A 25,284-nucleotide genomic window follows, 5' to 3' on the forward strand; every position below is an offset into this window, starting at 1 on the left:
CGTCATTCGCGATAAATGTGCACGGAGCATACGGCTGAATGCCAAGTCTGCCGGAAGGAGTATCTCGTCTATGTTGCCTTCTGCCACGACTTCCGCCCGCCCCTAGTCGCCTGTCCCAACGGGACCGTCGTTGCTTGCGAGGAAATGCGTGACCGACAGTGTCCGAGCCCAGTCTGTCCGAACAGCTTACGAGGTGGTTGCCGGCTCATGTGACGAGACGGAGGGGAGACTGCTGCCGCCAGGGGAAAATCAAAAGGAAACGACGACGAAGAGACGGCAGATCATCGCAGATGAATGTTCCTCGAGTGGCGTATCCAGATATTCAAAGTTTTTCAACCGCCGATGAAACTTCGACAACTTGGTCCATGCCTTCGTACTCGGGAATGTCAACGGCATATTTCTCCGCCATGGAGGGCGAGACGAATCTGAGAACGAACTCGGTCATGATTATTGCCAGTCAAACTCGGAAGCAAGCGTACGTACCGTCCGCCGACGAAATGGCGGCCCCTGAAGTACCTCGACAGTGGCTTCGGCGCAGTCAGGCTGACGAGCGCGGTAGGCATGAAGGAGCTTCCCAGGCCGGACCTAGCTGGACCGTCTTCGATGTCCCATGACGACGGCGCGTCCACTGAGGTGACGGGCAATTTTGTCTCCTCGAGGGCCTTGATGACGGCTGGAAACGGCTCTCGAATCTCGCCAGAGAAACTGAATCCTGGTCTTGCGTCAGCGTCATTGGGGTGGTGAGGAGACGTCAGCGCGACGGCCTCACGAACCGAAGATGGCGTCGACGACATGGTCCGTCGATGTCATGGCTGTTTTGAAATCATCGACAAAGGGAACCTCGAGGTCCTCAAGTTGCTTGACGAGACGCTGAATAATGAAATGAGCATCTACTTTGGAGTTTGGAGTGACTTGCGACGACATGGCAGCAAGGGGCAGCATGGAGGAAGAGAAAATGGTTCTCAGGCGGCAAGCAGGCAACGATGGCTCCGTACGCAGATTTCCGCTTCTCAATACTCGCAACAAAATGGACAGACCGACATGGACGGCTCGAATCCAAATTCAAAAGCCAAAGACGAATAGATGACCCGTGCGTGAAGTACCTACTTGAAACAATTCATTCTTGGACCTTTTCGGGTAGAATATGGACGGCTTGTAGCCGTAGTAGTATAGATGGCGTGCGGCCACAAGGCCATCGCCCCCTACAGGACGATGGGGTTAGTCGTCGCGGAGCATGGGGGCCGCCGGTTTCAACGGAATATGACATCGACAACTTGCCATTGTTACCAGGTCCAACCGCGACGAGGATCCGGCGCCCCTCACTCAAGGGGTGCACACGAAAAACTGATGGTTGTCAGAGGAGGGAATACTCGGCCGAGTGACGAGGACCCGCGAACCTGCCTGCGAGACCGAGAGGCCTGCGAGCTCCATGAGCTGATCGATGGAAAAGGCACAGGTGCTCATGAGCTCCTGATCCAGCGCAGCGGCTGCCTTGGCTCCCAACGTCTGCACCCGAGGGGGCGAGAAGTCAGTGAGGACGCAGAGACGTAGCCTTGATTGTTCCTGTAGCAGCATTTTCGTGGGAGGATGGATACTGGGAGGATGGATAGTGGGAGTATGGATAGTAGGAGGATGTTTCGTGGGAGGATGTTTCGTGGGAGGGGATATCAGTCGAGGCACCGAGGACAATGGCTATCTCACCTTGAGGGCCATTATAGCCGACGTGGGTCGAGAGAAGGCTCGAAATATCAACCAGAGGTTATCTTGATTCGCACGGCAGCGAAAAATGCCCGTTCTTACCAAGGAGTCATTGGTAGATGGCAAGAAACAAGAGGGAAGATGGGATGAGGTTGTTGCCGGCACTGAAACGAACGTCGATGTCACTGACCCATCAAGCCTTCCCCTAAGTAGTCGGGACACACACCGCCTAGTGCTGACCTAATGAGTGCGGCCCGCAGCAGCGACTTGCTACGGCCAGCAGCAAGGTGGGCAGGCTGACAAAAGCTCGGCGCGGGGAAACCCAGCTCCGGCCCAGGTCCCACATCTCGAAGCTGCGCAGACGCATCACAGACATGGTCGGAACACGGCCTGTTTGCACGACAAGACAAGACAACCGACAGCAGCGACCATGGTTGTCAAGATTCGACTCGCCCGCTTCGGGCGTCGAAACTCACCATTTTACAACATCGTCGTCGCCCACGCTCGGTTCGTCCCCTCACGGCGTCTTGGTTGGGCGAAGCCAGAGGACACGAGGCCCTAACAAAAGACTTCATGACAGAATGGCACGCAACGCCCGACCCCTCGAAGTCCTCGGCACGTACGACCCCGTGCCCAAGCCCGACCCTTACGACACGTCGGGCGCCCTGCACAAGGACATCAAGCTCGACACGCAGCGCGCGCGCTACTGGGTCGGCGTCGGCGCCCAGCCCACCGATACCGCTTGGCGGCTGCTGTCCATGGTCGGCATCCTGCCGAAGAAGGACTTTGGGCCCAAGGATAATGCGAAAAAGGGCGAGGTCAAGGCAGGCGAGGTGAGGATTCGCTGATGGCCGCCGCCCCGTCGTTGTACGATGTCGTCTTTTGAGCATTTCATGGCGTTTATTTGGGGATTCGATATGTACGACGCCATGCCGTCGCCTTTTTCTTGTACGGAGTATCCATGTGCAGATGCGGTGGAAGCAAAGCCACGCGACAGGCCATTATGAAGTAGATTCTTTGCCACCACTCGGTCTAGCTGTCCTCGAAAAAAAAAGATTACATGGCAAATGAGAACGCTCCAGCTCCGGCCCCGGCTCCGGCATCTCGTTCCACAGGTGCCACCCTCCCATCGCTTGGTACGAGGTTGTTCGTTCCCCCCAATCATGCGTACCCAAGTCACAGAACATGCCGAATCGACGCCCACGGTTGCGTGGACGCAATAACCAAAACGGCGGGGGAAAAGCCGGCAAAAGACAAATGATTCCACAAACTCCATTGATGCCACGGCCCAACCAGCGGTCCACGAGCCTGTAGCAAGCTCATTCATTCCTGCGGCAAAACCTGTCGGTCGAGCCGGCAAGGCAAAGTTACCGGGCGACGGCGAAGAAAATGTTCATGATCAAGCACACCGTCATGACGACGATGCCGTATATGGCGAGGCAGAGAGAAAGCTTTCGGATCATGGTCTGATCGAGCTGCTCCAGGTCCCACCGCCACTTTCGTCGCCAGCGCCAGCGCGTCCAGGGGGAGGCGCCGCTGCTGTCGCTTCGCAGGCTGTCGCTGCTCCGGGCGAGCGCGCTGCCCCCGTCCTCGTCCGACTCGCTGTCGTCGTCCATGTCATCGTCCGACTTCATCAGTCGCTGGTGATGAGCGCTCTCCGGGTCGCTGATCTTGTAGTAGAACAGGCCGGGCAGGATGAAGCTGATGGACGTCGAGCCCGTGCTGCCGACGAAGGCGAGGACGCGATCCAGGCTGCTCACCGACAGCGAGGTGACGTACGCCAAGGTGAGGATGAGCGTGGTGAGAAGGGCGAAGCGGGCGTCGGATAGGGTGGGGGCGCTTCCGTGGTCGCCACGCGGCGTCGACAGCAGGTTCGGGGGCGAGCCGGGGAGACCGGATCCGGCGGCGAATCGATTCGGCCTCCACTTGAGGACGGCGTCGAGCGAGGCGCGGCAAGGGTGCACCTGCAGCGGGATGGAGAAGAGGACGAGGACGACGATGGCGGCCTTGCCGATGGTGGAGGCGACGCCGGTCGGGTCTGGCGACGGTCAGATCGGGCGTCGGCTCTGGCGGGCGGCACGGGGAGGGGAGTCTTACACATGGAGACGATGTTGCCGACGATGGCGTTGCCAAAGGTGAGATAGCCGGTGATGGCGACGACGACGTACATGCATGCGGCGGAACCGATGCTCGAGCCGATGACGCCGACGATGCTCGGCGGAGAGTTGTCCTTGATCTCGTTCATGATGGAAAACATCTGCGGCCATGCATCAGCGACAAGCAAGCAAACCACGGGCGAGGCTCCGGGGGTGGACGAGACGCACGTTCTGGTGGCAGGTGTAGGCGAAGACGACGACGGGCAGCGCGCTCAGCGTCGGGACGATGCCGGCCCAATGCACGACGAGGATGTCGTCCGGGTCCGCGTGGCCGTCCGAGGCGAAGTGGTAGATGACCAGGATGACGAGGTAGCCGATGGAGACGAGAGCGATGATGCTCGTGTACTTGAGCGAGTCCAGGCGGCGGAGGAAGCTCAGGGGAATGACGAGGAGCATAAAGGCCGTGATCCAAAAGTGCCGGTCGACGAGGTAGGCGATCTCGGACGCGCGGCTGTTGAAGCCCAGCATGACGCCGGGCATGAGGTCGCCGATGATGATCATGTAGGAGACGGCGACGCCGAAGCACTTGACGGCGATGGCGAGGTCAAAGATGACGGCGGCGTTGGGGTAGGTGATCTGCGAGAGGGCGAAGAAGGAGGACGTGCCCCGATCGAGGTAGCGGGCGCATTTGGACTGAAGGAAGAGGCCGAAGGAGGCGGTGACGCCGGACCACAGGATGAGCACGACGCCCAGCATGATTCCCATGTGAGACATGACCGAGGGCATGGCGAGAGTGCCGGCACCGACGACTGCCGCGGCCACCTGTCAGTACGCGAGCGAGCGGAGGGCGGCGGCGACGGCGATGGTACGAACTCGTGTTTAGGAGATTGACGATGCTGCTGATGGTCGAGGCTTGGCCATGGCTGCCTTCCTTGGTTCCGCGTTTTCGCGTCCTGCCGGATGGCCATGGTTAGACGGCACAGCGCAAGGAACGGTGAGAATGGAACATGGGCGAGGCGAGGCGAGGAGACTGAGGATTGGGGGAAGGGAGAGGGGAGAGGGGAGAGGGGAGAGCGAAGAGAGGAGAGGGGTGAGCGAAGAGAGGAGAGGGGAGAGCGAAGAGAAGGAGAGGGGAGAGCGAAGAGAGGAGAGGGGAGAGCGAAGAGAGGAGAGGGAAGAGCAGAGAGAGGAGAGGGGAGAGCGAAGAGAGGAAAGGGGAGAGAGGGTGGAGGTGAGGGGAGGAGAGGGGCGAGGAGAGAGGAGAGAGGAGGAGGAGAGGGGAGGTGAGTGGTGAGAGGGGAGGGGAGGGGAGCAGCTGGGCAGTTACCTCGATATGTTACGGACGCTGGCACCATCAGGGACGGTGGTCGCGTAGGTCGCCATCGTGAGTGGGCAGCCAGACGGCGCTGCGCGAGGTTGCGTCGTCGGGATGTGCGCTCACCGTGTCCCGGCCAGCCGTGAGCAGGTAGGTCATGTGGCCAAGAGGCCTCTGTGCGCTGTCGTCTCGCAATCGGAGCCGATGAGCTGGCCAGGGACCGAGGAGAGCGTCTGGCTCGTCTCCGGGGACGCCTCCAGGAGCCGGTAGCGGAAGTGATGCCGCTTCGTCGTCGGCCAAGACGACGACGATGGGGACGATGGTCGTCGGCGCTCAACGTCGTGCTCGTGGCGGAAGTTTGGCCTGATTGCTTGCGTGCTGACGCTGCTCACGTGCGTGCATGGCCAGGAGAGGAGGAGCAAAGTATCGAGCGTGGTGGAAGCGACAGGATGGATTGAATCTCGAACTTCGAAGGGAGGGGACGCTGCGAGACCTGAGGTTGTCCAGACCATCCAAGAGATGAGATGTGTCCGACCAGGCCGCGAACCGGCCAAGCCAGGTCCCAGCAGGGGCTCGCCAGGAGGGTCCGTCAGTGGCCCGCTCGGCATGATGGCGGGGGGTGGCCTCCTGGAGAGGGAGGCTGGCCAATCAAGCGCCGCCGTCCGTCCCTCTCCAACCCCATCCGGGAACCCACCAACCCTACTGTAGAGTCCTACCTACCGTCGTACTAACCTAATACCTGGCAGCTAAGACTAGCTAGACCAACGACCCCCCCCCCCCCGAAGGACAGCACATGCCTCCTCAACACGCGTTACGCGGCGCGATATCGTCGCCTTCATTCCGTTCCATCCTCCCATCCTGCATCTCCCATCCCGCGGCCCGCGCCATTCAAACGGCCATTCATTCGATAGCTCATCCGGAAGCACACTCGGCAGCACACTCGGCAGCACCCTCGGCAGCACCCTCGGCAGCACACCCGGCAAAGCACCCAGCAGCACACCCGGCAAAGCACCCAGCAGCACACCCAGCAGCACACCTGGCAAAACACCTGGCAAAACACTGGCAAAACACCTGGCAAAACACCTGGCAAAACACCTGGCAAAACACCTGGCAAAACACCTGGCAAACACCCATCATCAAACCCAGCAACACACCTAGCAGCACCCTCGGCAGCACACCCAGCAGCACACCCAGCAAAACACTCAGCAGAACACCCAGAAGCACACCCAGAAGCACACCCAGCAGCACATCTGGCAAAACACCCAGCAGCAAACTCAGCAGCACACCCAGCAGCACACCAGGCAGCACACACACGCAGCAGAACACCTGGCAGCACAACCGACAGGACTGTCGACAGCATCCCGGTATCACATTCGGTACTTGACTCTATTGCTCATTCGGTTGTTCATCCTCAATTTGCACTTTGCTGGCGGCCCAGACGTCATAATCGTGGCCATGGCACCCGTCGAAGACGACCCGACGGACCAGGGCACGCTGTCCACAATCTCTCTCCTCGAGTCACGGCTCCTCCGCATCGAGCACATCCTGTACGGACCAGCAGCGTCCTACCCTCCTCCGGCACACCATGAATCGGCCGTGCGGAGGATGGCCGATGCCGAGAGGCGCTTGTCCGTGATGGTGTCGAATGTTCGCGTCTACGGCGAGCTCCTCAAGATTTGTACGTCTGCTCGACCCTCGAACCAAACGGCCGCCGGTTTCTAACCTGCCCCAGACAGAGCACACCCGAGCTTCTTCCACACCCCTCCCGCCGGCGAGCCGCCTTCGCAACTCCCCACCGACGCCGTACGATCCATCGTCCTTGCCTCAGCCTCGTCCTTCACCGCCACATTGTCATCCCTCACGGCCATCAAGGATTGCCCCATCCCCGATGCATCTGCTAGCACCACTCTCGTATCCCTCGAAAAACGGATAAAGGCCATCGAGGCGACCCAGCTTGCCCAGACGGCCGACGTGGCCATGCTACGCCGCCGAAGTGAGGCCGTCGTCCGGTCGTGGTACGAGGGAACCCTTCTGAGCAGCTCCCGATCCGTCGCCGAGGTCCAAGGCCGTATGGAGAGGGTGGAACGGCAAGCGAGAAGAAAGGAGCGGGCACGGGAAGAGGAGAAGCAAATCTAAAGTATGACAAGTGCTCGAACGTTGGACCCCAATCCCGACGCAAGCTCGGCCGTTGATGCCCTCGCCCTGTCGGGTTGAAAAGCGCGACCGGCAAAGAATCCGCTCGTCGACGCCGACCCAGCAGAGTGTCGAGGAATGGCCTTTGCTCTTGGGTGCCACGCCCAACGCTGGACGGACGGAACCACGGCGTCCTGAGCTGTAGTGCCTCACACCATCAAACCCTTGGTCCGCAGACTGTCAAACAGCTTCTTGTGGAAGCCTGCCATGCCGGGCATCGACACGGAGCCCGGCATCGGCGGCGGCGCGTTGTGTTTGGGCACGACCCTCGTCGCTCCGCGCGTCACCTCGAGGATTGTGCCGTCGCCGTACTCATCGGCCACGACGAGCTCGTACATGGCCTGCACAATCTCCTCGACCGTGACCCAGTGGCAATCCTGCAGGATCTCTTCCGCCCTATCCTGGTCCTTGGACCAAATCTGCGTCTATGGCCGCCGTCAGCCCTTCCTCCCGCTCGATGCGCGCCTCGGACCTGGGCGAAACACTCACCTGAGCCGGGCCGGGCGCGACGCAGCTCACTCGGATCCCCAGCTCGTCCCTCAGATTCTCCAACGACTGCACGAAGCCGTGCAGCCCGTGCTTGCTCGCAAAGTACAAGGGAGTCGCCGCCTCGGCGAGGTACCCGGCCACGCTGCCGACGTGCACGAGACACCCCTTCTCCTTCTTCTGCGTCCAGTGACCGATGGCCAACTGGCTCATGCGTATCGGTGCCACGAGATTCACGTCGAGCACGGCGTAGTGCCCGACCTGCGCGTCAGCCTCGTCCCGCGACGGCGAGTCTGGGTTCGTTGCCGTCCGAGGCGCCTGCCAGAAGGTGGACCAGGGCGGGTCGAAGAGCCCGGCGCCGGGCACGACGATGTCGAGCGTGGGGAAGGCGGCGAGTCCGGCGGCAAACAGCCCGCTCAGCTGTGGCCATGACGTGACGTCCGTTTGTTGAAAGACGACCGAGGCCGACTGTCCGTCGCGAGGCGGGTGCGGGAATTTCGACAGCAACGTCTCGGCTTCCGCCGTGAGCTTGAGATCACCGATGATGACAGAACAGCCTTTCTCGAGAAGGAGGCGGGAAAAGGCGAGGTTTATTCCTGCGTCAACACGCAATTAGCCATGGCTTGGAGCAAACCGAGACGGCACGCCTCGTACCCGAACCACCTCCGGTGATGAGCGCGTGCTTGCCATGGACGGAGAGAACCATGACGGATACCGGCGAATGTTGAATTGCTGCGAAGAGAGGATGGCCGCGACGAATGCAGTCGCCCTCGGCAGCGGGGCCTGACAAAGTGATTCTCCAGCATCTTCATATATTCTTGCCTTGCACGGAGCATGTCGCTCTCCGTCCTCGGCTTACCCCCGATTCCCACTAATACGTGCGACGATAAGCCAAGCACCCACCGCCCGTCTGAGTAATACCCTGCAACGTTACATTTCAGCTGTCGGCTTCTGCAGTCTTGCGGGCGACGATAAATAGTTTTCATGGCCGACTCGCTTTCCACCGCCACCCATGATTCGGAGCGTTGGCAGCTGGAGAGCGGCTGGGAAGCGTCGTGTCTCAATCCACGCTTCAGCAACTCGCCAGTCACGTTGTATGGATGTCTCCATGAAGGCGGCGATCCAAGACTGTATTCCCAAGCCGGTAGTTGAGTACTACCCAAAGCAGGGATCGCTCCGCTTATCATGAGCGCACCATTCGATGCTGTCGAAAGTCATACGACGGCGTGCACAATATTGAACCAGCTAATACACGGAAGAGACAAGCAGAATGACCGGGGTCTTGCTACCATCAAAGGAGCGAGCCTGACTACTTGAACGCATAGGTGCTCAATTATCTTCCAAGGCGTGGATTTTTGCTCATAGCAAGTGCCTACGCAGTATCTTTGGGAGAAGCAGAAGCAGAACGTCTGGGGTCTTGTCGGCCCTACACTCACTCGTTTTACGTCATCTGCAACGACATGGCTGATGATACGGTCAAGGAGGGGGAGAGACTTCAAAATCGTCCCATATGGAGGCAGGACGAACAAGCCCACCGTGGAAGATGCTGGGGACCGTCATGCAACCATCGCCATCATGGACTCAACATGACACCGACGGAAAGTGGACGAGTAGTGCTGCCGTCTCATCCCTTCGGCGCATCTGGCTAGGAACAAGTCCAGCTCTTGGATTTGTTCGTCCTGCCTCACTGGCGATTCCGTGGCAACGTGATGATTTCATCGAGGGAGAAACGGTCTCCGCCAGCCATCCTCTGGCACTACTCGGCGTGATTTGCAGCATACTTACATGCCGACGAAGCGTGAGAGAGTCTATTGATCATACGACGTCATAACTTTTCGTGCCAGTATTATACAGACTTGCCACGCCGAACCTGACCAAGTCTACGAACCGTTTCCGTTCAATTTCTACGTTGTCGGATTGCCATTGGTTGGGACCTCGCGCATCCCCGTGCATCTGCGTATGGGCACGAAAGTATCCAATGCCCAGCATCTGCGCGAGGTTGCGGAACCCCTTGTGCTGGAACCTTTCCGGCAGGATCTCGATGACGGCCGACCCGGGTTGGAGGAACATGAGGTGGGTGAGGCCGGCGCCGTGGACGCCTATCAGCAAGTCCGTTTCTCGGACCGCCTTGACCTGCTCGGCGAAGGGCATGGCGGCAAAGTCCAGGACGACGAGCTCCATGTGCGGGATCTTGTCCCTCAACGCTTGCATGTGCGCGTCCTCGTCCATCAACTTCCGCGTCGTCGTCCGTCGAATATAGGTGACGACAACCTTGTTGTTCTCCTTGACCGGCGTCGTCGCATTGTAATGCGCAAAGACGCGGGACGCGAACGTCTTGACGAGCGACGAGTCCCGGCAGAGCAAGTCGTCCCAGTCTCCTTGCCACAGAGGATTGCTGCCGCCGGCGAATGGTATGATGACATCGGATACCGGCTCGGATGCGTCGAGGTCCTGGATGCGACGGATGGGCATCTTGGCAAAGAGCTTCCACATGTCCATGTAGGGACCGTCGTCGTAGCCGTCGACGACGACAACTTGCATATCCGCGCCGGCCTTGGGCCCGACGAAGGGCTCCCCGGTTTGGGCGTCCTCGCTCATCTGAAGCACGTCCAAACTCCAGGAAAGGCTCATGATTTCCATGAGCGAATGCCACGGATTGGATATGCCTTCGCGCTTCAAAAGAATCGTCGTCCTCTGCGAGCGTTCCGCCGGCAGCGCATGGCCGTCCTCGAGCCGAAGCGCCTGTTCCACGATGGCTCCCGGGCCCGTGGCGTACCAGTAACTCGGCAAGTCGCGAGGCGAGGACGGCACACCTCGTGCTTGCTCGGCCCGCGAGAGCGGCCTCGGATGGCAAGCGAGGCGAAACTGAGACTGCGACTCGTCAAAGACGGCATTTCGTCCATGGCACATGGCGTCGACGCGCGGAGGCGCGGTGCTGGACATGAAACACGTCACGCGGGAAGCAGACCCATCGCCGCAGTAGGAGACGGAGAAGCGACGAGCATCTTCAAGGTACCGGGTACCAAATCGGGCCTGGCACCAGCCTGTCTCGGAGGCGGCGGCGAGGGGGTGATAATCGGTCGGCAGCCGGCCAGAGACTGGCTTGGAAGGCGAGGGGCGGAGAGGTTCGACGGAAGCGAGGACGGTATCGACGGGAGCGAGGACGGGATCGAGCGAATGGCGAGTTTGAAACAAGACGAAGCCGAAGACCAAGACGAGTATCAATATCGCCGTCACCTGATGGAGTCGATTGGAGGGAAGAAGCATGCTCAACAGGTCATGGGAGCAACCTGGACAGCATACGCAGGTGCATGCGCATGCGCGTAGGTGCACGTGTGTACAAGTATGACGGAGCCGTGATGATGATGGCGGTGAAAAATTGGGCCATTGTGCGAGTAATCCAGAGTGCGAGGTACGCAGGCAGATATACATATACAGTAATTACTTGGACCTGCCAAGGACATTATGGAGGACTTTTCTATCAAGACATGGGGTGAAAGACGGTAGTGGCGTCTAAGTAAGTATGCCGCGCGCTAGGGGCCCCATGCGAAGCGCATGTGGGCGCAGTCAGAGATGTGCTGTAATTACTTGGTACTCGAGTAAGTACTGTACTGTACATGTACGGAGTACCTACGGAGTACTTGGGCAATTTCTTACGTAAATACGGAGTACTTGTACGGAGTACATGTCCTGTACTCGGTCCACATAAGCAATTAAGTATTTTACTTGTAGTACTGTAAGTACTGCAAGTACGGAGTACATAAGTATACATGTACTCCAGATACAAGTACTTGCATGTATCTCGCCAGACATTTATGAAGTACTCCGTAATTACCAACTGCGTACTATATACGGAGTATACTTAAATGACTTACTCGCATTCACCTACTCCCAGCAGTCCCAGTACGTACAGTACTTGTAGCGTCGCGGGCTATTAATACAAGTGCTTACTTGGTAATTACTCCGTATTACTTTAGGGGGGCGCATTTCGGCGAAGCAGCCAAGCTATTCGCTAGGGGAGGATGAATACCTACTCAAGTATGTTTGAGGTGAAGGAGCGGGGCCGTAATGAATCGTGCGAGCATGGAGTGTCATCACGAGCAGGTGTCGGGCAAGATCTTGTTCACCAGCACATGGATTCTGCCCATGTCGGTGTCTTGGTGCAAGCAAGTGCTTGTTCAGTAGGGGTATTCGATGCGACAAATGGTACCTTTAACTACTCGACGAATCAGCAGAGACTATGCGATTTGCCTGATCGGGCGAGAGAGGCCATAGGAGAAATAAAGTAGACGCAGGGAATGGCTGCACAATACAGAGTACTTTGTCTGAACATGTACCTAAATCAGTAACAATAATAGGTACTTGTGCGACTAACAAATGCTAGTACTTGCGGAGAACCAACGCAAGTACTTGTACAAGTACTGTGTACACTTGAAAGTACTTGTGAGTGTGCTGGTAACTAATGTAGGAAAATCGAGCACTTGCGACGAGAAAGGACTTGCGCGGTGTACAGAGGGTGGTCCTGTATCAATATGAAGTCAAATCGGGGTATTGGTATTATTCATTCATACAACTACATGTACTTACAGCACTTCCCACGCGAATCAGGCTCGAGGTAAGAAGAACAAGTACTCTGCAGGGGGACGTAATTCCTGACAGTACAGAGTACGGAGTGCATCAAGTACAAGTAATACCTCTTAATACTCACTGTGCACATAAGTATACACAAGTACTGTACGGAGTACACAAGTACGGAGCGCTGCAGGTGCCGCACCTGTCCAGTAATTGCATGCACTGCACGGAGTACTCCGTGCATGTACCGACGACAGCATATACATGTACTCGGTACTTCAAGTTCGTGGCACCCCGGGCGCCCCCCAGTGCGCCCCGAGTACAGCATTGCACGTCCCATTTTCCGTCCCCGTCCTCGGAAAAGTACAGAGTACAAATGTTTGCATACTCCGTATACTGATTAACTTCAGTGCTTGCGTACTTATGAACCACTTACATGTACTATTAACCTTTATGCTCACAAGTACTCCGTATTCCGTACGCCTGCAGCACTTTCAAGATATACAACGATAACCCCGACCAGTGCTACTACAATCAATACAAGTACGGGGCACAAGGGCGCCATAAGCTCTGCTGGACGAATCCATTGGCCTTCAGTCACATTTGGTCACGCGTACAGGTACAAGGACAGTGTGGTGTTGTGCTGGTTCCTGGGCAGGATGGCTCCCTGTATCCGTACTTGAACAAGGAGTACAACTACGTGCAACAGATTTGCAAACGACGGCGTAATCCTTTTCCGCGTCCTTCCCTGGGCGAAAGCGCGCTCGTAGATGATGTGCATGTCAGTACGGAGTAATTCCCGTGCATGCACCGAGCATTGCATGCGATGCTCTGCGCAAAGTACAGCTACAGCATGATGTCACCGGGGATGTCACCATGGCCGCGTCATGTGACTTTCGATTGACGCTGCTGCTTTGCATCGTCGGGTCCGTCATGGTGGGGCCACGCTCCGTGGTCAACCGTCCGGATAATAGTTCTTGCCCATGCCGAGGAAGCCGTGTTGGCGAGTGGATGCCTCAGGCTGAAGCCTGACTCGGCGATTGGTTCCATCCATCGCGAGAGCTCTGCTTGTGGAAAAGGACTCGTCTGACGATCATCCCCCCGCGACGTGCCCGCCTTGTACCAGCTTCGACCCTCGCCCTACGCACAATCCGCCCACCATGTCTTGGTTCGGCGTCGCTCCCTTCAAAAAGTTCCCGGCTCCTTTCCGTGCGTCCATCCCTCCGGCACGACGAGGCCGACCGGGGACGGATCGAGGCTGACTGACGGGACGATAGTGAAGCCGATGGCGCCCTTCTTCGCTGCCGGTACGTGACCGACGATGACCCCGACGGACCTTGCGACGCTCCATTCGCCTTGCCGCCGTCGTACCCGCACGCTCTTGGGTCGAGAGGAGGAGGGGCTGACAGGTTGCAGGTCTGATCATTGCCTGGGGCGCCAACTCGGCGCAGAATGCCATGATGGCCTGTAGGACACCCCGTTCGATGGCAAGCAGATTCTAGATCATCGAGACTGACGACAGGAAACAGCCGACGAGTGGAAGAATGACCCGCGCAACCCCAAGGCCAAGACGGCCGGCAAAGGACACTAAGTCGCCCGGGAGGCCACGAAGGACTGCATTTCCTTGGACGACGAGCATGGCTGGCCGTCGGTCGTTGGGTCGCCCATCTCCCGTCGTTTGGCGACTAGCTTTTCGAAGAGGGACTGTCTGGCATGGGTTGTATCTTAGACTCGCATCCGGGGCGTAATATACCTTGTGCAACAGACGATTCCGTTCCATGTGCCCCGTGGTGGGAGTCACCGCCGTGCATTCCATGGGGCGAAAAAAAGTGACGGACGGATGGCCGCCGAATTGTCAATCCTGGATATTGCTTTGTCAAATGCGGCGGCATTTGTGTCGTCTGTCCAGCGTCGAGCATCCATCACGGCGACGGACATGTCGTGGCGAACCCAAGCCAATGCTGCGCGAGGAGTGAAAAAAAAAAATCCTTCCAACAGGAGAAGAAGAAAGAACAGTTCATGGGGAACGTGCGATGGCCTCACTTCACTTCTTGCATTCTCGTTCCAATCGTGATATGTCGCCAATATTCTGCCGCCTGTGGAGAATTGGCTCCGGCCAACTCCTGGGCTTGACCACGCGTCGCCATCTCCGACACTAGGTCGAGAATTCCCAGTAAGCCGGCCGGCCGACCTCCAAGGGACACATCACAAGCTTCCATCATAACCCTGCTTCCTCTGACGATCCAAAACCGGGCCGCTCCATTCCTTGATGCGCAATCTTGCCCGGCGTGTATTCCAGACAGGACCGCTTGTCCGTCGGCAAACTCTGCTCACGACCTCTCGACATTGCCATCAAGCCGTGACGGTGACCGGGCCAACAATGGACGCTACGCAAACGGTCAACGGCGATGGCGGGAAGACAGAGGTCAAGATATTGATGCTGCATGGTAAGCATTTTCCCGCCTTCTCCTGGCATGCCGTGGATCCCGTCCTTCCCTACCCTCTGATCAACTCGACACTCCGTGACCGTGATGCGAACGAGACGCGTACTCACCCGTCATCGCAGGCTACACGCAGTCCGGGCCTCTCTTCCACGCCAAGACTCGCGCGCTCGAGAAATCGCTCACGAAGACGCTCGCCTCCTCCTCTCTCCTCCCCGTCCTCCTCTACCCCACCGGCCCCAACCGTCTGCGGCCTCGGGACATCCCCGGTTACGAGCTGGCCGGGGACGGGGACGAGGATGACGACTCCCAGACCGACTGCTGGGCCTGGTTTCGCAAGGACGAGGCCACGGTCACCTATCGCTTTTTCGACGAGGGCATGGCCGTCATCGCCGATGCCATTCGCCACGCCGGCGGTGTCGACGGCGTCTGCGGCTTCAGCCAGGGTGGCGCCGTCGCGGGCCTCGTCGCGGCCGCCATGGAGAGCGACAGGCCGGCGCCGGAGGGGGCCGCGGGCGACTGGGCGAGACGGTTGAGGGAGGCCAACGCCGGACGGTCGCTGCGCTTTGCCGTCTCCTACTCTGGCTTCTTCGGTCCCGTCGATGGCTTGCGGTGGTGTTACGACCCGAAGATCAAGACGTCGATGATGCATTACCTCGGCAGCCTCGACACCGTCGTCGACGAGAGTCGGAGTCGGGGCCTCATCGACAGGTGCGAGGAGCCCGTCGTGGTAGTCCACCCTGGGGGCCACCACGTCCCCGTGGCCAAGCAGTGGACCATGGCTCTCGCCGGATTCATCCGACAACGAGCGCTGCCAGGGCACCCGGAGCCGGGTCTGTGAGCCTGAGTGCCCGCGAGCCTGCGAAGCTCCTACGCGTGCGGGGAGTGGACGAGTGGACAGAATCTCTCAAGGCAAACGCAGGCGACGTGCATGTATGATGCGACTCCTCGATGCCCTACCCTACAAGCTTGTGTGCCCGCTGCGCGGTACGAATGCCAGGCCGTTGGCCGTCGGCCAATTCCATGCAACAAGAGGTCCCCCTATTTTGAACTCGTAGGCTGGATGCGTGCCATCATCTCCTCCTTCGTAATCAGGTGGTCGATGCGCTCCAGCAGCCCCAGCAGGCTCTTCATGTTGGCGCTCCACTCGTTCAGCACGTCGTCGGCGTCCCTGGTCTTGGCGAAGCTGACGATGCGCGCGGGCCGGTCAATCTTGGCGTAGACCGTCTTGGATGTGACGAGCTCGCTTATGTTCCTTTCCGTCTCGTCCTCCGTCAGGTCCAGCAGTTCCGTCAGGCGCCCCATCTGGATGCGCGTGTAGTACTTGGCCACGACGCGGACGTTGTGCTCGATGACGCGCTTTCGGAGGTCCTCCCACCGCCCGTGAGCCTTGTCATCCGACGACTGGCCGGCCTGGCCGTCGAAGACGTCGGTGCCGCACAGGTGCGGGCCAAACTTCTTGGCCACCTCGGGCCATCGCATGAGCTCGTGCACGGTGAAGAGGCGCAGGAGCTCGGCGTCCAGGGGCACCTGGGCGTTGCGGCCGTCGCGGTGTATGCGTTGCAGGAGGTCGTGCTGCTCGTTGTCGTAGGGGGCGAGGATGGCAAAGTAGATGATGCGTTGAAGGACCTGCCGTCGCCCGATTAGCAGTCACCAACGAGTCACCACCGGTCGCGGTGGCCCGCCGAGCTTCGACGTACCGGGTGCAGCTTGTCGGCGTCCTCCTCGACCGCCTCCGTGTCCAGGACCTGCCTGTAGTGCTTGCAGGCGTCGAGATACTTGTCGTCGTGCTTGGCGAGCGTGATCTGCTGCTCGTAGAATCGCAGCTTCAGGTCCGTCGTGTCGTCCACCACCTCCTCGGGTACCTCCTCGCCTCGAGCCTTTCGCTTCTCGCGCTCCTTGGCCTCCTTCTCGATCTGTTCCGCCGTCTTCTTGGCCTTCCGTGACAGGTATCTGGTGCTGATCTTGCGGGCGAGAATGCCGGCCTGTGTCCAGTCCCCGCTCTCGATGCAGAGCGCCACCTGGGCGAGGATGAACTCCGTCTTCTCCCTTCGATCCATCGATCCAAACGTCTCGACCTGCAGCTCGCACAGGACCTCGGTGGCCGCCTTGATGTCGCCCTGCTCCTTCTTGATGTCGGACAGGACCTTGGTTACCCGGGCCCGCTCGACCTCGACAAAGATCTTGCCCTCGGTGACGGTTCGGAGCGTCTCGATGACGGATAGCTTCGTCTTGAGGTCGGGCGTTTCGTCGAGGAAGCCCACGACGGTCTGCACCATTTTGGTGATGGCCTGCTTCAGCTGGCTGTGCTTCTTGGACAGGACCATGGTCTGCTCGTTCATCAAGCTCCAATCCCCGGCGACCTTGCATAGCGTCACGATGGCGACGAGCACGCGTGACGTGGATGCGAGATCGGACGCCTACGTGACGGTCAGACGGGGATGCGAGCCCGTGGCCGGTGCCGACCTACCTGGCGGGTCTGCTTCTCGAGCGCCACGAGCTTCTCCATCGCTCCCTGGAGGTCATTCTTCATCGAGGCGTCAGAAAGTCTTGCAACGAATCCCGAAGAGGCGTGATCGCACCTTGGCCAATGCCTCGGCTTCCGGGAGCTGCTTGTCGACCTCCTTGGAGAAGTCCTTCTCCGGCTTCAGCGCTCCTTCCGACATGGCGGCGGACCTGACGAGAACTCGGATGGAGAATGAAGCGTTATGTCGGGGCGGGTGCCGTCAGATGCGATTCGACTGCTGGCGAGGGTGGGGGAACGGCAAGTGTCGCTTCGAGTTGTGGCGATATTGCGTCGTGGTGTTGCATGAGGTGGGAGCTTCACTGCCGGAGTTACTGCAGGTCGCGAGCTGACGATGGTGCTCCTGCCTGCGTGCTAGACCCCCGCTCGTACCTGCCGCTTGTCTCCGGGAGGCTTCGGAAGGAGCTGGAAGATTGTATGGCCGGGTCCGGTGGCCCGACCAATCACGACGTGGCAGCCGTCTACTTCTAGCCTGCCTCATCACCAACTTCATTCCGTACCTCGAAATAGCGAACAGCACGGTTCGACAAACCAAGGCAGAATGGCCGAGTGGTCTATGGCGACGGTCTCAAGAGCAAAAGTCTCGTTGACTGCGAAAAGTGGTTTTCCGTTCACGAAAGTGGCCGGGGTTCGAATCCCCGTTCTGTCAATTTTTGTTTCGTCCATGGCTTTTGCATCGTATCGCAACGTCCCGTCAATCCAACCAAGCAAGTAAAGTACTTGGTGGTGATGGAAATGGATAGCTGCTGGATGGCACCATGAAGGTAGGAATGATCTGAAACGGAAGCGTAGCCTTCATGATCAACAATGCTGCGATGAGACTCGCCATGCAGCGACCCATGTCTGCACAATCAACGAGCTTCCCGCCTGCTCCCTCGCATGTCGTCATTCCTACACCTCGACGCTGGCATCGGACCAATGCCACGCAAAGTGGTCGCCCACGTTTTCCAGGGCACTCTACTCACCAAATGACATAATACACCTTCTCACAACCTTTCCAAACAGGCTATGCAAGTCCTATGCCACGGCTACAAGCCAATGCCGATGGCGCCATCATTATGACGCATACGCTCTCCGACCTTGACCTCGGTGATGTCCGTTTCCGGGACACCCCCCACCGTGACTTTCGACTCATAAGCGGATGAATTGTGGAATATCCAGCTCTCGCTGCCGGACTTTGTTTTGTCCTCTTCAGCGTTCGACTCGGTGAATGTGAGGACGGTGGTGGCCGAGTCAACCGAATTGTTGCGGCCCGCCTCTCGGTGAGCTGTCGCCTCATCCCGTTCCCGTGTTGCCTTTTTCCGGCGGCGGTACACGAAGCAGGTTGTCAGGCAGATGGCGTAAAGAACAAGCAGGCATACTACCGGTATGATGATGGGTGCCGCCCAGTGTAATCTATGTCGGCTTGTCTTGCGTTTGCCCTGGTTAGAGATGAACAGGCAGTGCAGTCGTTGGGACATGTGCAACGGAAAGCAAACGGAGAGAACGGAGACAAACATCTTCTATACCCGACGAGTTTGTTGGCATCCAAGGAGGGGACATTGTCCAGTTTGCGTGCGCATCTTGACCGTGGGAAAGCCACACGGTGTACAACTCCGGTTCCAGGCCGTCGGGTGTCCAAACGCACGACGCGCTGCTCATCGAGTCTACGTCACCGTCAGCCGGCAAGTCGGTGGACGTCACGGAGCAGACAAGGCACGCACCGGTCAGGTCTGACACCAACTCGTACAAGACGATGCCCTCTTTCGGATATGTAACCTTGAAAAGCTCCAGCGTGGACTCATCCTTGGTGAGGGACGAGTTCCATCGCAAGGTGAATGGTTCGCCGTTTGAGATGCTGTCGTTCCACTCGTCGTTGAGGAAGCGCAATCTGTAGCCGCCAATCTCGGAAGCCGTTCCATCCGTCGCTGGGCCGTACGCCGCCATGCCGGGATGTGGTCTTCCGCCGCGAGGAATTTCCCTCGAGCGTACGGGAGACCGGCGAAGAGTGCAGCCGCTGACCAGACGAGAGCCGAAAGGAGCGGTCAATCATGAACAGGGCCCTGCCAGAGGGCAAGTCCAACGGTAAGACAAAGGGGATGGGACATTGGGTATTATGTGGATAAAAATGTTGGGGTAACGATGTGCCTGAGGGGGGTTGAGAGCGAGCGAGGGTGGAGGCCAAGGTCTCAGCCAGCAAGGGAGGGCTGCCCGATCATTCTCATTACGTGCTTGGTTCGGCGGCGGATGACTGGATCTCGCCTAGTGCCTGGGTGCCTGACGCGCGCCAATTCACACCCCAGGACCCCACCTTTGACAACAACAAGCTCCAACTATCGTGACGTTTTCCCCTTTCCTCTTCACCTCCTCCCGTCTCTTCCGTGACGAGACAGCAAAGGGCAGAATTCTTGCGAGGTGCGAGCCCATCAACTGCCTACGAAGCACGAGCACCGCCTCGCCTCCGCTCCTGGACTGAGACCCGTGACCCCTCTCGCCGAGCAGGCCACGGTGACGACGGCAACAATGTCCTCCAGCGCCTCCTACGCAGACTGCGTCACCTCTCTTCGCTCCTCGCTGCAATTTCTCGAGTCCTCCGTCCAGACACTCGACAATGGAGTCTCCGACTTCCCCCGCCTCGTCAAGGTGCTGAAGACGGTCCGCGTAGGTTCCCATCTCGTGGCGGCGTGAGAGAGCTGCCTCGGAACGCTGACACTCGATTGCCGCGCAGCACTACGAACTTGTATCCCACACCACCCTCGCCGCTGCGGAAGCATCTCTTCGGGATGAGATTAGCCCTTACATCTCCTTGCTGCTCTCGCGGGCCGATGCGCAAACGGAGCGGCAGGAGCGCCGCATCGAGACGCTCAAGGCTCGAGCTGGGCTGCAGCAAGGCCGGCTGGCGCGACCCGCCGGTCAGGAGGCTGCGAGGAGCGCCGCGCAGAAGCTCAAGGCTCGGAAGCTTCACGGAGAGGACAAGCTCCGCGCCAAAGCTGTGCGGCAACGGAGAGATGCCCTGCGGTATGGCGTGGAGAGGCTGGAGTTGGAGGTTCTTCAGAAGGAAAGAGAATTGAGAAAGCGGCTTGAAATCTAAAAACCGGCAGCATGGGTGCCAATTCTTGGGCCCTGCCTTTGCCAATTCGCGTGCGCAATGGCGATGATGGCCTCCAAATCAGGCTCAAGAATCCTCGCGGCACGGCCCTCGAAGAAGCCGATTCCACGACCAGCATGGGATCGGCCGGATGAACACCAAACCAAGCACCTCCGTTTGGGTGCCCATGGCGAATCGGGAAGATGGAAACGGCATAGATGATTGCACCCATGGACGCCATCCCGCATGACTCGAGTCTTGTCGAATCTCGCTCGTGCTAGCGGTCTCGTGCTTGCGAGGGAGCCAAACATTACGAGCTGGGCCATTCTCACCCACCATGGCCCAGATGATTCGACGACTCGGCGAGTATTGCGCAGGTGCCGTGCAAAGTACATGCGGGTTCGGGTTCGGGTTCGGGCCCTGTCGTTTTCTCGCCCTCACCCGCACGCATCCCATGGGATTCCCCTTTCTAGTGGCACCCTAGCCCAGATACTGGCACAACCTCACGACAGCTTCGCGCGCCGCGTAGCAAACATGTCATCTTCAGCATGTCCATCTTCGATGCTATGTATTTCGCACGGAGAGACGCGTTGCGTTACCAGGGCACCAAGGGCCCGTCTCCCGCTACTATCAAACAACCCTACCGCCCTGCACGGTGCACGAGGTCCGCGACGGGTCTCTCCCAACATTTCGTGCGCTAGCCGTCGTCCCAAAATTCAACACTGCCGCACAAATGAAAGCGGACATTTAAAAAAAAAAGGAAAGACGCAAGACGAAAAAGTCAGGCATGGTAGATGATGTCAACAAAAGGCCCGCGGAAGGTGGCGGGAAAACAAAACGAGACGCATCCGACTTCGTTGGCCGGTGGTGGGATTCATTCCATGGTACTCCAACCCATACATGACCCTGATGCCCAAGACAGTATATTCCCGGAGTCGTGACTCTAAGACATTAAAGGCGAACAATATAACGATGCCGCGTCGAGGGTGGCGGCCGGCGGGGGCCGTCCCGACGCACGGCAAAGGCGTGACGCATTCTTTCGGTTCCGAAGATGTACATTTCATGACGTGTCTCATAGCAGGATGAGGTAGTTGCTGGGCGCGATACCCGTCTCGCCCGTCTCTTTCCGTGCCTGCCACCATCTGCCGCTGACGTCGGACACTTCGAGGATCTCGTGCTTGGCAAAGGAAATTTCGTTGGCGTCTTCGGGGTTGGCCTCGTAGCTGTAGATGGCCTTGGCCCGGTAGGGGTACTCGGTCGGCGGCACGACCTCGGCGTCGTTGGTCTTGCCGGGTTGCGACTGGGGTATGGGGCTGTTGACGAGCGTCGGGAGGTTCGAGGCGCGCACGCCGGTGCCGCCATGCGACGAGGAGATCATAGGCGACGGGTTCTCGAAGGCGCTGAGCTGGGCCGACGTGTACATCTGCGGCGGCTGGACCGACGTCGACGTCTCGGGGCGGCCGGCGCCGCCGTAGCCGTTCAAGGCTTGCGAGTGCGGGTTGCCCGCGTCTTTGGTCAGGGAGAAGGAGTCGAGGAATGCGCGGGGGGTCGAGGAGGGCGTGGAGCCAAAGTAGAAGATCCAAACAATCTGGCGGTGCCGTCAGCAAGGGGGCGCTCGGCGAGGGAGGTCCGTCGGGCTCGAACGCACCACCACCATGGAGAGGAGGATGAAGCCGGCGGCGGCGGCACCGCGCGCTCCGTCCTTGGAGTAGACGAGCGAGTTGACCGACGAGGTGACGAGGACCATGCCGCCGGCGAGGTAGCCCGTGATGGCGACGTGATAGGTGTGGACGGAATCGCTGGCGACGACGACGAAGACGCCGACTATCAGGAAGAGGCTGTAGACGACGGCCCACCAGGCAAAGGTGGGAAACTGGTTGTCGTTGGTCGCTTGCAGCTGGCCGACGATGCAGGCGATGAAGGTGATGCTCCAGGCGAGCTTGCGAACGGTCAGCCGGGGTGGAAAGGACGAGGAGGGCAAGGCGACGCGGGACCACGTACCATGCCGATGGACGTCGTGGCGAGGGCAAAGGGATCGCCGAGGATGTTGCTCATCTGGACGCCCTTGCGGCCGTACGACTGCGAATGCTCCATTTTTTTCGGCGACGAGGATTGAAAGGAGCCGTAGGAGGGCATAAGGAAGTCTGTGTGGTAGTCGACCCGAGGCTCTATGATCAATCTGTCAGGGAGGCGTGGAGCGGCCGATCAGCACCGGAGCTTGTTGCCGGAGCGGCGTCGGCGGATCGAAGGTCGGCGAGCAGGTTGCGGCGAGCGTCGAGGCGAACGAGGTCGTTTGTTCGTAGGCGGGAGTGCGTTTTCCAAGCCGGCTCCGAGCGGCTGGGACAGGACAGCGACAGGACAGGATCGAGGACGGTTCGTCGGGTCGCGCAGGACGGCGTCTAGGATCCAGACGGGGTGAGTGATGGAGCCCCGGGCAGGTGGACCGACGACGGGGGACGTCGGGGATGGGTGGCTAAAGAGTGATGGGCTGCGACAGGATTTCGGCAAGGCCGCTGGTGATGCAGGCAGGATACAGAAACGAGATGGACGACGGTGTTTCGTTTCGAGCGAGTGAAGGGCGCGAGGTGGAAGAAAATGAACTCGAGCGTTTTGGATTCGATCCGGGGAAGGAGGGTCAAGTTGTTCGAGTTGCGTTAAAGGGGAGGGGGGAGAGAGAGTGGATTCTCGGGTCATCCGCGACACGGGATTGCCTACATAGTTGTACTTGCATACGTACATTCGTCGTCGTACTCTGTACACGTAGATGCTAACGAATACGGCAGTAGGTGTACAAGCACGCAGGTGCAAGTACATGTACATGCAGCCGTGTCCGGGACTACGTGCTCGAGCCGTTTCTCCTGCAGGTGCTAGCAGGTACCGGCCACCCCGTCGGCAAGTACATGTACAGCCTTGGCTCAACGGAGCACATGGCGCGGCATGGAAACATGCACAAGTATGTGCACACACAGCATTACAACTACAGTGCACCTGGTACAGTACAACTACAGTGCACCTAGTACAGTACCACTACAGGACACCTAACTACGCCTAGTTGTACAGTATACTTGCATGTACTGTAGTACACGCACGCACTGCAAGTACATGTAGGTGTGCTGTAGGTGCAAGTACATGACCACTGCGGGTACACAGTACCAAGGATCCAAGTACAGCACTATTATTCCTGGTAGAAGTACTCCGTACTCCGTACTGCTCGCACATTACGGAGCACCACCCCACGTCTCCGAAAGTATGTACTTAGGCGAACAATGCGTGCACAAGTACGTACCGTACCCGCAGTGCGAGCATTCTCACCAGCCATGACTACAAGGACGGATCCTCGTAGGCGTACGGTACGGTCGGTGCCCTTGGTGGATGGCGCCGTTGGGCACCGAAGCATGGCACTATTACCAGATGTGCTCCGTACGTACGGAGTACAGTGGGCAAACTTACTTGCAGCGCACCCGCATGGGCACCTAGGCAGGGCGGGGCCGGATCTGCTCGCCCGCGAGGCTCCGTACCTATCAGGGTGGCAAGGTGGCCTGGAGGGTGGCCCATCCAGAGAGGGAGAGACGCAGAGGGGGTAGGGGCCTGGCGCGTTGGGGGTGAAACCGCCGGGTCGGCGGCACCTCCCACTCAATTCTTTAGTGCGCCTCAGCAGGCAGGCGCTGTTTGGGTTGGCGTGGCCGTGGCCGGTGGCGCTGGCGTCTGTGTTTGGCGTGGCGCGGCGTGGCTGCAGGGCGATTGTGGCCGCAGCCTGGGCTCGCCTCGTTCCTTGTGGCAGGTGTGGGCAGGCGGTCATGGTTTGGTAGCGAAGGGGCGCCGATTCGTGGCCAATCCTTTGCTAGGAATTCCGTAGGGAGTGCGGAGACTTGTACATGCAAGTACGGAGTACAAGTACAGTAAGTTGGTGAGTAAGTACTTGCAGTAACTACTGCACATGTACGGTACACCAAGGTACCCTTGCTTGTACTGTATTCACGAGTGGCACACTCGCCTTGCAGATCTCGATTCAGACGGCAATGGCCAGATACGTTCGGGAGGTACAGAGTACATGCGACGGTACTGTGCAGCGACCATGGGTAGACGGACAGACGTACTTGCCCCGACGGTCCTTGCGGCATTATTCCGATCGATTTCGTCATGGCTGTGCCCGGTGGCCCCTGCCCACGTGCGATGAGGTTCCGTTGCATGACGCGGCTGGACGCCGAGGACGGCAGGAAGCATTGGCGAGCAGCAAGGCGAGGACGAGCCTCGAGCGGGTTGGAGGCCGGCGATGAGCGTCTGCCTGCCCAGCGACCATTGTTCCCGAGGGCTGGGGAGGAAACTCTAAAGAGGGCGCCACGAGCGTTGCGAGGTGATGCTTGGCAGGAATGGAGGGCGGCCGATACAATAGTCCTGATATTTACCGTGCCTGCGCAAGGCCGTGCCGTACGGAGGCCGTCGAGGGAGGAACCTGCCGATCGTGGTGTGTACCATGACCTGCGGTACAGTACTTACGTTCTTCAAGTACCACTACAGAACTTGCAACCAGTTGCACACCTACCTATGGGTGTACAGGTACTTGCACGGAGTGCCGGTACACGTAAGTACGGAGAACTTGCGGAGGACCACCGTACCCACTGTACACCCACTCTTGCTCCGTGCTGGCCTGTCATCAACTCATCAGTGACCCGTCAGTTCATCGCACTTGCTCTTGCCTCGCCGAGGAATGCCGTCACCTCTACATGCCCCGACCCTCACACCACCTCGCAACTAGCTGTACTTTGTACCTTTGCCTCGCCACTCGACGCAGCAATGGCAGCTGCGTACCAATGACAGTTGCGTACCAATGACAGTTACGTACCTCGTAGTGTCAAAGGTACGAGGAGGCATCACGTTCACTACCTAGTAGA

At 58.9% G+C, this 25,284-nt stretch overlaps 12 protein-coding genes and 1 non-coding gene across 13 annotated transcripts; 6 read left to right on the top strand and 7 right to left on the bottom strand.

The window, feature by feature from the left end:
• Window positions 1-322: 322 nt before the first annotated feature.
• Window positions 323-1,575, bottom strand: DCS_02074 (meiotically up-regulated protein 182; the record flags this gene model as incomplete). Its single annotated transcript, XM_040799403.1, has 5 exons — window positions 323-425; window positions 484-712; window positions 774-870; window positions 1,108-1,202; window positions 1,398-1,575. 5 exons carry the CDS (start codon window positions 1,573-1,575, stop codon window positions 323-325), a joined length of 702 nt encoding a protein of 233 aa, XP_040660286.1.
• Window positions 1,576-1,786: 211 nt separating this feature from the next.
• On the top strand, window positions 1,787-2,546 carry DCS_02075 (mitochondrial 37S ribosomal protein MRPS16; the record flags this gene model as incomplete). The annotated part of the gene is made up of 3 exons (XM_040799404.1): window positions 1,787-1,907; window positions 1,959-2,205; window positions 2,279-2,546. The coding sequence occupies 3 exons, from the start codon at window positions 1,787-1,789 to the stop codon at window positions 2,544-2,546; spliced, it is 636 nt and encodes a 211-aa protein (XP_040660287.1).
• Window positions 2,547-3,065: 519 nt separating this feature from the next.
• Window positions 3,066-5,177, bottom strand: DCS_02076 (Amino acid transporter, transmembrane; the record flags this gene model as incomplete). Its single annotated transcript, XM_040799405.1, has 5 exons — window positions 3,066-3,736; window positions 3,796-3,955; window positions 4,023-4,603; window positions 4,668-4,747; window positions 5,122-5,177. The coding sequence occupies 5 exons, from the start codon at window positions 5,175-5,177 to the stop codon at window positions 3,066-3,068; spliced, it is 1,548 nt and encodes a 515-aa protein (XP_040660288.1).
• A 725-nt stretch (window positions 5,178-5,902) lies between these two features.
• Window positions 5,903-7,245, top strand: DCS_02077 (putative RO-10 protein, required for nuclear distribution; the record flags this gene model as incomplete). The annotated part of the gene is made up of 3 exons (XM_040799406.1): window positions 5,903-6,485; window positions 6,548-6,787; window positions 6,842-7,245. The coding sequence occupies 3 exons, from the start codon at window positions 5,903-5,905 to the stop codon at window positions 7,243-7,245; spliced, it is 1,227 nt and encodes a 408-aa protein (XP_040660289.1).
• A 206-nt stretch (window positions 7,246-7,451) lies between these two features.
• DCS_02078 (uncharacterized protein) lies at window positions 7,452-8,494 on the bottom strand (the record flags this gene model as incomplete). The annotated part of the gene is made up of 3 exons (XM_040799407.1): window positions 7,452-7,727; window positions 7,792-8,384; window positions 8,443-8,494. 3 exons carry the CDS (start codon window positions 8,492-8,494, stop codon window positions 7,452-7,454), a joined length of 921 nt encoding a protein of 306 aa, XP_040660290.1.
• Window positions 8,495-9,603: 1,109 nt separating this feature from the next.
• On the bottom strand, window positions 9,604-11,055 carry DCS_02079 (glycosyltransferase family 61 protein; the record flags this gene model as incomplete). The annotated part of the gene is made up of 1 exon (XM_040799408.1): window positions 9,604-11,055. The coding sequence occupies one exon, from the start codon at window positions 11,053-11,055 to the stop codon at window positions 9,604-9,606; it is 1,452 nt and encodes a 483-aa protein (XP_040660291.1).
• A 2,465-nt stretch (window positions 11,056-13,520) lies between these two features.
• DCS_02080 (mitochondrial F1F0 ATP synthase subunit Atp18) lies at window positions 13,521-13,951 on the top strand (the record flags this gene model as incomplete). Its single annotated transcript, XM_040799409.1, has 4 exons — window positions 13,521-13,569; window positions 13,638-13,667; window positions 13,777-13,827; window positions 13,890-13,951. The coding sequence occupies 4 exons, from the start codon at window positions 13,521-13,523 to the stop codon at window positions 13,949-13,951; spliced, it is 192 nt and encodes a 63-aa protein (XP_040660292.1).
• Window positions 13,952-14,740: 789 nt separating this feature from the next.
• Window positions 14,741-15,642, top strand: DCS_02081 (dihydrofolate reductase; the record flags this gene model as incomplete). The annotated part of the gene is made up of 2 exons (XM_040799410.1): window positions 14,741-14,807; window positions 14,927-15,642. The coding sequence occupies 2 exons, from the start codon at window positions 14,741-14,743 to the stop codon at window positions 15,640-15,642; spliced, it is 783 nt and encodes a 260-aa protein (XP_040660293.1).
• Window positions 15,643-15,842: 200 nt separating this feature from the next.
• DCS_02082 (26S proteasome non-ATPase regulatory subunit 12) lies at window positions 15,843-17,467 on the bottom strand (the record flags this gene model as incomplete). The annotated part of the gene is made up of 4 exons (XM_040799411.1): window positions 15,843-16,430; window positions 16,502-17,221; window positions 17,272-17,328; window positions 17,384-17,467. The coding sequence occupies 4 exons, from the start codon at window positions 17,465-17,467 to the stop codon at window positions 15,843-15,845; spliced, it is 1,449 nt and encodes a 482-aa protein (XP_040660294.1).
• Window positions 17,468-17,860: 393 nt separating this feature from the next.
• DCS_t13 lies at window positions 17,861-17,974 on the top strand. Its single transcript has one exon. It is a non-coding gene; the product is annotated as a tRNA-Leu (tRNA).
• Window positions 17,975-18,353: 379 nt separating this feature from the next.
• On the bottom strand, window positions 18,354-19,251 carry DCS_02083 (uncharacterized protein; the record flags this gene model as incomplete). The annotated part of the gene is made up of 2 exons (XM_040799412.1): window positions 18,354-18,746; window positions 18,823-19,251. The coding sequence occupies 2 exons, from the start codon at window positions 19,249-19,251 to the stop codon at window positions 18,354-18,356; spliced, it is 822 nt and encodes a 273-aa protein (XP_040660295.1).
• Window positions 19,252-19,827: 576 nt separating this feature from the next.
• Window positions 19,828-20,395, top strand: DCS_02084 (mitotic spindle biogenesis protein Spc19; the record flags this gene model as incomplete). Its single annotated transcript, XM_040799413.1, has 2 exons — window positions 19,828-19,965; window positions 20,033-20,395. 2 exons carry the CDS (start codon window positions 19,828-19,830, stop codon window positions 20,393-20,395), a joined length of 501 nt encoding a protein of 166 aa, XP_040660296.1.
• A 1,069-nt stretch (window positions 20,396-21,464) lies between these two features.
• Window positions 21,465-22,528, bottom strand: DCS_02085 (osmosensor protein; the record flags this gene model as incomplete). The annotated part of the gene is made up of 3 exons (XM_040799414.1): window positions 21,465-21,980; window positions 22,041-22,331; window positions 22,394-22,528. The coding sequence occupies 3 exons, from the start codon at window positions 22,526-22,528 to the stop codon at window positions 21,465-21,467; spliced, it is 942 nt and encodes a 313-aa protein (XP_040660297.1).
• Between the last annotated feature and the right edge of the window lie 2,756 nt (window positions 22,529-25,284).

This window comes from Drechmeria coniospora, chromosome 01 (genome assembly GCF_001625195.1).
Source record: "Drechmeria coniospora strain ARSEF 6962 chromosome 01, whole genome shotgun sequence".
Classification (NCBI taxonomy): domain Eukaryota; kingdom Fungi; phylum Ascomycota; class Sordariomycetes; order Hypocreales; family Ophiocordycipitaceae; genus Drechmeria; species Drechmeria coniospora.